Source organism: Castanea sativa, chromosome 4 (assembly GCF_040712315.1).
Source record: "Castanea sativa cultivar Marrone di Chiusa Pesio chromosome 4, ASM4071231v1".
In the NCBI taxonomy this organism is placed as follows: Eukaryota; Viridiplantae; Streptophyta; class Magnoliopsida; order Fagales; family Fagaceae; genus Castanea; species Castanea sativa.
Window position 1 is genome coordinate 31550822 of NC_134016.1, and position 10492 is coordinate 31561313.

General features: G+C 33.3%; 1 protein-coding gene across 1 annotated transcript; it reads right to left on the reverse strand.

Moving 5' to 3' along the window:
- Positions 1-7796: 7796 nt before the first annotated feature.
- LOC142630900 (oleosin G-like) lies at positions 7797-8333 on the reverse strand. Its single transcript, XM_075804959.1, has one exon. The coding sequence runs from the start codon at positions 8331-8333 to the stop codon at positions 7797-7799; it is 537 nt and encodes a 178-aa protein (XP_075661074.1).
- Positions 8334-10492: the final 2159 nt, after the last annotated feature.

Here is a 10492-nt window from a genome sequence, read left to right on the forward strand (position 1 = left end):
AATTTAAGAGAAATATTGTAGAAGAAGAAGCCCTAACAGGCCAGAATCCAGATGATACTCTCATGATATATATCAGAGATAGACAAAGAAAAAGAAGGGATATAAATAAAAGAGAAGATCATACCATAAGAGACGCAGAGGCTGGCATGAGGAGTAGTTGTGGAGGCCGGCAGCAGATGTGGACTGATGGAGGCCAGTGTGTGTGAGAGGGAGTGATGGAGGTTGTGTGAGAGAGAGTGAGAGATAGAGTGATGGAGGCGTAAGTGTGAGAGAGATGGAGGCGTGAATGTGTTGTAAGGTTTCTAATTAATTAAGTTTATTAGGTTTTTTTTTAATAAGTTTATTAGTTTTTTGATAAGTATTAGTTTAAGAAAATAAAATCATTTAAATGAAAAGTCAAGGCCAGATGGATCTGATGAGTTTGATTAGATAAAATGAAAAGCCGAGGCCCAAATGTTTTAAAATAAAAATGATGGAGGCCCAAAGCACATATAAAGTAACGGAGGCCCAAAGCAAAGAATATATAAACTAACAGAGGCCCAAAACTCCATATATTTACAAACATTATATTATATATTTAATATAAAATATAATTGTGAGAGACCTCAAAAGTGCCTCTACAAAAAAGAGAGAGATTTTCGGAGTGCTTTTTAGAGCACCCCTCTTTTTGGGTAAGAGGTATGGAGTCACCAATTATTTTTTATAAAAAAAAATAAGAAAGAATAAAATAAATATAAAATACATGACTGAATTGTTCTTCTCATTGATTGAATAAAAAATTACATAATTGAAAAATTGAAAATTACATGGCTTTGGGTCCTAGTTATAAACTACCAAATAATTACATGGTTTTTTGTCCTACTTACATTCTACCGAAAATAATACATGAAGACAAGGCTTAGATCTACTTATCCAAAGACCTAAATTTGGAGGCTAGGTTATGGAATGGGAAGGTGTTAGGCATCCATTCTGCCCAGACAGAGTATGGTCTTCTAGATTCTTGTGACCAATGTACCATTTATGCATGCTATGAATGACATGTTTTATATATGAACAAAACTGAATCACACAAATTTATTTATGAATGAATCCTCTTCTTTGTTTTAAAAAAATTTAGATCTGTTTTAGTGATAAAAAAAAAAAAGGATTTTAGTTTGTAAAAAATTCCAGATCTATTTTTAAGAATCTGAAAAATATGGTTTTTGGAGACAAAAATTTAGATCTGTTTTGGTGATTGAAAAAATGGTTTTTTTGATGTAAAAAATAAGATCTGTTTTGTGATAATAAAAAAAATGGTTTTTGATAACAAAAAAAAAGATCTATTTTTATATGTTTAAAAAAATGAAAAAGATATATTTTTTTTAGAAGAGAATTTCACTCATAACATAAATTTATGCTATATGGACCAAACAAAACAAAATAACCATAAATACTATCATGTTTAATCCCTTTCTTTGTTTCAAAATATACATATGTTAAAGAAAAATCATATTTGTATCTAAGAAAGATACAAATCAGTTTTTGATTTGAAAAAAATTCAGATCTACATCTAAGAAAGATGCAGATCCGTTTTTGTTTGAAAAAAAATTCAAATCTACATCTAAGAAATGTACATATTCTTTTTATTTTAAGAAAAAGCATTAGTTATATGCAAATCATTGAAATTAAGAAAGAGATCTCAACAATTATATAAACAAAATAAAGATCATGCTTTAACAAAAAATGATTAACAATTCATGTTATGGATAAAGGAAAACATGCATCATCATAAACAAGAATCATAAAAGAGAAGGAAAAAAAAAAAAGATAGGGTGATTGAAAACAACCATTTGCATGGAGCACTTCTTATTCTCGAGAGGATGTTTTAGGGTTCAAAGAAATTTATTCAGTTATCTTTGAAACCTAAAAACCCTAATTTTAGCAAAAAATATCAGAGAGGATCGGCAAATATAAGCAATTTGAGAGCCTAAAAACGTATGCCTCTCAGAGTACCACCAAATGAGGTTTTTTTTTTTTTTTTTTTCAAATATGAGATCCAGTTTCTATTTATAGAAGCTAGAAGATTCTAAAAAATAGCTCCAACGTGTAGAACGCGAATCGGGACTCATCCTTTTGCAAAAAGATCAAAATAGGTATGTCTTATCGTCACCCGAAAGGGAGTTGGGCCAAAGCCCAAAAGGAACAAATTTGGCACTCCAAAAGTGCCGAATGGTGATTTTGGATGCCAAACGCACTTTCGTATTTGGTTGTGTTTTGGACTCTCTTTCTAGGGTTTTTTGATCCAATTCTTGTACCTAGACGTGTTTTCATACTTAGTCTATGATTTTTTTTTTTTTATCTCTTTTCTGGATAATTCAAACTTTTTAGGAATAATTATCTTGTAGATAAATTCCTTAAACTAAATCTTGATAAAATTCAGATTATCCACAATTTTATTGTTATCCAATCATCCTTTTTATTCTTATGCATGCAATCCTATTTTAGACACTAATTATCAACCAATTACAAAATTATTTAATTAATTTTAATTGTTTAATTAATCAGAATTAATTTAAATTAATTGTGCGTGGTCGACTCTTCCTAGACACTGTTAAGGACATATTTTATGTAATTGGCTAATCCTTTGACAAAACGCATTTTATTTGTAATTGGGTAGATCTAAAATGTGTTTAATATTTCAAGAAACATGTTGTTCAAGCCAAGTATTAAAGTCATGAAGATTGGACCAAGAAACAAGTGAAGAAGGGCTGTTCATTAAAGCTGGACAGATTCCCGATAGCTCTTGACAGATTCTATCTATCGAGGTCTCGACAGCTCTCGACAGATTCTATTTATTGAGAATTACGAAAATCAATTTTTCAGATTTGATTTTCGGCCTATGCTTATGTATTTGTGTAGGTTTTTTTTCTCACAACCCTCGACATATATATGACTTATTTTCAAGGTCGTCACATAAGAGAATACAAGGGAAAACATGTACAAAAGGTGACCGATGCCTTATTCTCTCTAAAAGAAGCTACTGCGTCTTTAAGCCTTAGGGTTTTGTAACCAAGTACTTCTTGATCTTCATTGTTAATGATGTGAAGAACTTTGCAGCCAACATCTTCTTTAAGTTGGTTAGTCACATACTGGGAGCCATGCATCATTGGTTAGTCACGTATTGGGATCCATGCAAAAGGGTGACGTTCATATATTGAAGAGTTCAGAAGTTCTGAAGCGGTAGAAGGTTTCTGCTGTAAGTTCATCTATGGGGATTATGGAGTCTAAGGACAAAAGTTTTGTACTAGATTTGAAATATCTCTTTACTATAGTGAATTGCTTTTCGGGAAGGTTTCTCCCTAAGTTTTTTACTGTGAAACTAGCTTGTTTCATTAGTTTTCCTGAGTCATCATATCTTGTCTTATTTACTTTTCCGCTGCGTATGATATTGATATTTTTTTTTTACAAGGTTTATTCATAATAAATCTAATTAACTACTTGGGTTTAAAACTTGTTAATTCAATCAACCGGGGTCTAAATTTCCAAACAGACACAATGCATGTTGACTGTGCAAACTTGATCATGTGATATCTTTCGATCCGATGGTTCGATTTAGAAACCGGACACACCATTGCGGCCGTTAGAATCTCAAGATCATTTTTAAGATATGCAATGAATAAATTAATGCATGTAATGCAAGAACAAATTGATGCATGTAATGTAATCATGATTTTTAGGTACATGGATGATCATTCCAGTCATCTTCCTTGATTAAATCATGGGTGCAAAATTGAGTATCTACAATAATATAATAATATATTCGGTTCGGTTTCGGTCGGTTTGGTGAATGAAAGTCTGCCACTGAAAATCGAACTGAAAATTTCGGTTTTTAATATAATAAAATCGAAACCGAACCAAACCGAAATTTTGGCAACAGCTCGGTCGGTTTGAAGCAGTTTTTTTGGTTTCTTGGTTTTTTGCACACCCCTAGCTCTAAGAAAAATCTTAATGTCTCTTATCCTGAACCACCATCAACTCTCCTCCATTTGCATTAAGGGAGAATCTCTCTCTCTCTCTCTTTCTCTCTCTCTCACACACACACACACACACATATCTATACAATTAAAAAGAGGATTCCTCTGTTTCGTTTTCAATTTTTGGTATACCAAAATATATTCATACAAGTTTTGAAATAACGTACCCTTTAGTTTAATTTTCTCCCTACAAAAAAGAAAAAAGGGTTAAAACAGTAATACTATATCACATACAAAAAAAAAAAAAAACCCATCATTCTCACTTTAGTACTCTTTTTTATCCCGAAATTTCTATAGATTTTTTTTTTATTCTTTAAAACATTCCAAAATTTTTGTTATCCGAATTCTATACAGTTATCACAAATCCTTATCCTTTCACACTAACGTATATTATCTTTATTTTGTTCAAATCTTAAATTTTTTTACTTATCACAATTTTTATCCCAATCAATAAATTCAAATGTCCCATTGGGTTTCAAGTTCTTATGGTTCTCTATCTCATTTTTAAACATTATTCCATGTTACCTTACCTCATTCTTTAAAAAAAAAAAACACGGTTATTTATATATCACTTTTAAGCATTATAACATTTAACCAAAAAAACAAATAAATAAAAAAGAATATTATTGCACATGCAAAGCACGGGTGATAAGTCTAGTGTATGTGTGTGTTTATATATATATATATATATATATATATATATATATATATATATATATATATATATATATATATATATATATATATACATATATTAAAATAATAATTAGTATAACATTTTCTAATTTAAGAACTCATACCGGTAAAATTACCATATATATCATCATCTAGAAGATCTCCATCATCATTAAACACACTACCATATAAATCTTCGGGTTTATAAATTTTTATTTGTATATTTATAAATCAATTAAGAGATTCTACAAGAATGAGACGTAAAACCAGTGTGGCCGATACCGAACCGGTACCGGCCGGTACATACCGTACCGGCCAGTGCACTGGTACCGGTACACTTTTATATTGTATCGGAAAAAATACCGGCCGTACCGGTCGTGTACCGGCCATACCGGCCAATTTCGGGCAATACCGGCCGGTACCGGGCGTACCGGCCAGTACAGAAAAAAGCTTTTTTTTTTTTTTTTTTTTTTTAGTTTTATAATTTTTGAATTTTTGTAAAAGTATAATGGTAACTTATTTACATTAACTTCTTAGTATTATTTGTTTTCTTAGTATGCAATGAACAACTAAGCTTTCTATTTTTTATATTGTTTTTTTTTCTTTTATTTGATACTAAAGTCTAAAATTATGAATAATTTGTTCTGAATTGAGGTAATGTTTTATAATAAACTTTTATATTTACTATAATATAAATGAAATATTATATGTTTATAAACATGGTTCTAGATATTTTGGTGTGTGTGTGTGTATATATAAAATAGCGGTAAACCCGAAACGGTACACCGGTATTGACCGGTATCCGAAATATATCGTACCGGTGACAAAACCGGTACAGCCTCCGGTACGGTATTGACAAAACCCATCATTTATTGTTACATGCTTAGTTTTTATTTAATTTTATTATTTAAGATTTTATTTTTGTTATTAGGAGTTGGGTTTTAAAATATTGAATAGGATAAATTGTTAGTTTAGTATTTGAATAAATCTTATCTACTTGTTGTAGATAAAAAAATGTTAGCTTTATCTTGTAAAGTCATCTATTCATATGGCTTGATGTTGATTAATAAAAGAAGCTGAGTATTCACTTTGGAAGTCTGGACTTCCTGGTACTGTCTATCAATCAGAAGGTCGAGGGCTGGTAGTAGTCTATCAATTAGGAGGTCTTGGCCCCTCCAAGTAACTAACAAACTCAATTGGGTTTGTAACAATTGGTATTAGAGCCAGGCATGAAGGAAATATTGTTGGAATGCATGGACAAACTAAAAGAGATACAATCTCTAGCAGTTGAAAGTGTCAAAAAAAAAAAAAAAAACCAAGTGATATGCAAGTCCTTGCATTGCCTAGATATGAACAAGAGACACCACCTAAAGAGGTTAGTGGGCCATGGGAGCTCCACAAAATCAAATCATTCCACATTCACACTATTCAAACATGCAACAACTTTTAAATCAGGTTGAAGATAGTTTTGCAGCATCAAATAGCTTTTCACCTCTGCAAATATCCGGTCATAAGATCCTTTTAAGCTTAAGAAGTGTTCCAGTAGGTGAAAAGCTACTTTGGGAAGATCGAGCTCTTATGCAACAATCATTTTTAGATTAAACCCTTAGGACAAGGGCTGAATTCTAAGGGCTGATTTCGAGGAGGAATGTTATGTGCTTAGTTTTAAAGTTTATTATTTAAGATTTTATTTCTGATATTAGGAGTTAGAGGTTATCAGATAATAAATAGGATAAATTGTTAGCTTTATCTTGTAAAGTCATGCATTTATATGGCTTGATGTTTATTAATAAAGGAAGCTGAAAAATATTATTATTGAGTGAGTATTCACTTTGAAGGTCTAGGCTCTGGTCTATCTATCATTTAAGCGGTCTTAGTTCTCTCGAAGTAACTAACTAACCCAATTGGGTTTGTAACATATACACACTCCAATCCTAAGATATCACATTATCATATTAATCCAACAGTTACACTCTCCAATCTTGACATGTCACATCACTGTATCACATACTAAAGAATACACACTACTGCATTTAATTAATTCTAATGCCCATATAAAAATCCAACTCAATTTAAAGTTTATTAAGATATTATTAAATGTGATAACCTGCATTGAGTTTAAAGTAAAAAAATAATGTAAAATTCTTTTTATAGATGATGTAAAACATGAGGATAATATACACTGTTTGAATGAACACCCCAAATAATATATATAATTTCTTTTTCTTTTTTCTTTTGATAATTTGATTGAACGCCTCCCAACTCCCAAGATACATATAAATCTTGGAAATGGTAAAATCTTTTTTGTTTTTGTTTTTTTTTGTTTTTTTTTTGTTTTTGTTGAGGGAGATGGAAATTTGAACCCTAACTCACCATTCACGATTCAGAAGAGAATGAATCATTTTGAGAATTTCGTTTTGACAAGGAATTCGAAAGAGAATGAATCCTTTTTTGGAAGGATTAAGGAAAAATTAATGAGTCTAGACCTCCTGCATCTCCATAGACAAAAGAACCAATTGTTTGTAAAATCTAATTCAGACCAATTGTTAAACGCCCCCACATGTTACAAATCTTTAATTATAGTTAGATTATTTTTCATGGGTTGGTTTGGATTTTAGAACCTCTTTAAAAAGTAAAAGAAAATAACTCTTACACATAAAGACTAACACACAACTGTACGTACACAGTACACACATCTATAATATATTATATTATAAAAGTTGGATCTCACAGCTAAAAGATGCACACATAGCACACACATGCTTCTTTTAAAACAAAATCACAATTTCATTTTAAAACAAGTGCGGCTAGGGTGTGAGTAATAAGCAATAACCATTGCTCTAAGACAAATCTTAATGTCTCTTATCCTGGCACACCATCAACTCTCCTCCATTTGCTTTAAGGGAGAACCTCAGCCGTCCAACCTCCATGCATTAAAATCGAAAACATCAAACATTTTGAGATTGATAAACCCAAGTTCCATACTTACAAAGAAAATCTCACTGTAAAACACAAAAGGGCATTTAAAGGAAGAAATTTAAAAATCCATGCAAGAAAACAACAAAACCCGGTCTGGTTCGGTCCAGAAATCTTCCAAGCCGCTCAAGCTCAAGCTCCAGGAGCCGCATCCTTCTCTTTACTCTGCAAGTACCCACCGTACTGAGTAGCATAGTCCTTGACATGAGACGCAGTGTCATAAATCCGGCTCCTCGCGTAGTCGAACCGGTCCGAACCGGGCGGGTGCATCCCACGGAAGTAGCGGTATATCCATGACAGACCGGCCACAAGGGCAACACCAAAGCCACAGAGGGACATGAACCCTGCGGTTACAACAAAGAGGAATGCCCCAATGGGGAACCATATGGGGCTCGTGAAAAGGATTAATGGGGTGAAGAAGATGATGCAGAGGACTGTGGCGGTGACAGTGAGGCCAGTGAGGAGGAGCAAGATGGAGCCGGAGATGAGGAGGGTTAGGAGGCCAACGAGTTGGGAGGAGTTTGGTGCATGGTCTTTGATTTTACGTAGGAATGCAGAGGTGGTGGAGTTGGAGAAGGTGATGGAATGGTTTTGGTGTGGGGATCTTGGGGATCTTGGGGCTCTAGTACTCTGGGTTTCGGCTGAGTTTTGGTGGGGACGATCAGCCATGGTTGAGTACTTGAGGTATTGTGAAAGAGAGACAATGAGAGAGTGAGAAACGGAGAGGGTTTGAGAAAGAGATAGAGAGAGAGGTGTTAAAGAAGGGGAGGAAATGAGTGGCACGTGTTTGGAGAGTTCTATTTTTAGAGACATGCATGGGAACACGTGGAGGGTATGGGAGTTTTGACAAGTCCTAGATGTGAGTGTGGAGGACTGACTTTTTCTTTTGCGGTTTTGTCTGTAAGAATTGCTTTGAATAGTAGGAGTAATACTGGTGTCACATAAAATTGCATAATTTATGTCACTATTTACCCACGTAATGAGTTGTGAGTAGTAAAGATGTAGTGGTGAGTCAATGTGGGAGTATATTTCTACCATTTACAACTCGCCATGTGCACAAGTTATAGCACAAGTTGTGCTATCTTATGTGATACTAGTATTACTCGGATAGTAAACTTATCAATTCCCATTAGAGTGTCCCTATCAAAATTATATCAATTCAAAATCAAATAATAATCATCACATGACAGAGAGTTTATTAACTTAGATCATTTCAATTCATCGCATTTTACCTCACTAAAAACTACCTTTTTTTTATTTTACATTATCACTTTTTCTACATCTCGTTCTTTATTTTAGATTACATCACATTAAAATAATTTATTTTTCACCCATACCAACAATGACAACAAAAACCAAAACACCACCACTCATGTCTAAATCTGTTGCCACCTCTACTACCAAGTCCAAAACCCAACACTAAACCCATCCTAGACCTAGCAACAACTGTCATCAACAATCATAGTCATCAACGACCATCAAAACTAAATCGAAAAAACTCATATCCAAGGGCAGAGCCATGTCGTGAGTTGGGGGGCCAATTTTTTTAAAAAAACACTCCAACAATATATAAAAATAGAACCCACTCAAAATTTTAAGGAGCTGACCACTCCAAGAACAAAGCTTCCCCACCCCCCACGACCACCACCTCCAACACATTAGTCAAATTTGGCTCCCAAATTCCCAACTTTGCACTTGTTTTTATCCTTTTCCATTCCTCAATATCTCATATCTTTGTTTCCAAGAAAACAAGAGAGGCATTTTTGTAAATAAAAAAAAAAGTGTAATGACATTTATAAACAAATCTTCCTTCCATTTGAATGTCTACCCCTTTGTAGCTCCACTTTATATATGTATATATATTATTTTCTTTTCTTTTTTCTCAATAAAACTAATACCACACATTTTTACACACATTTTATCACAATTATTTTACGTGATAGACTGTGAACAATAGGTAAAAAATGGTGATCCATGTGATAATAACAGATAGTCAATTACAGTCTGTCACATAGGACAATTGTGAGAACAGACAGTCAATTGTGAAAACAGACAATCAATCATAGTCTGCCACATAGGACAATTGTAGAAAAGTGTGTTGTACATTATTGTTTTTTTTGTTGAAAATATTATTTTTCATTTTCTCAATTCTCAATACAATTTCTTCTCTTTCTCTACTTCATCTTTTTTTTTATAATCTCTTTCACAATGCACTCTTTGTAACTTTCGCATCTCATCTTTCTCATCTTCTATTTATTTTTATTTTACAGCCCCTCTCTAACTTTTTCATTCTTCTTCTTCTTCTTCTCTTATTCATTTTTTGTTTATTTACACTCATCATTTTCTAACACTCTCAATCCTTCTCCTTCGTAAATCCATCGCTTTTTTGTAGTACTCTCCATCAACAAAACCCACTTTTCATTTGGCTTCGAATTAATATGATAGTTTTACATCACCCCCCGCCCCTAACACAAATTTCTGGCTCCGCCCCTACCTAGATCTTAAAAAAAACCTATGGACTACCACTAGTGACCCACCCCAACCACCCATAAGCCTTACAACACCCACCTAACAACCCATCCATATGTGACTTGCACTGCCTAAATCCGACGACTCATAGTCACCACAAATTTGATGAGAGAGACCTTTCAGATAGGAAGAAAGTGCAAAAGGGAGAAGGGACCCACAACTACCACAAATTTGTATCGCCGATAATGGTTGGTTTTGAAGATTTGGCAGAGAGAGAGAGAGAGAGAGAGAGAGAGAGAGAGAGAGGTTTTCTTGATTTGCTTGGCACAAATAGATAGAATAAAAAAAACTTTTAGATA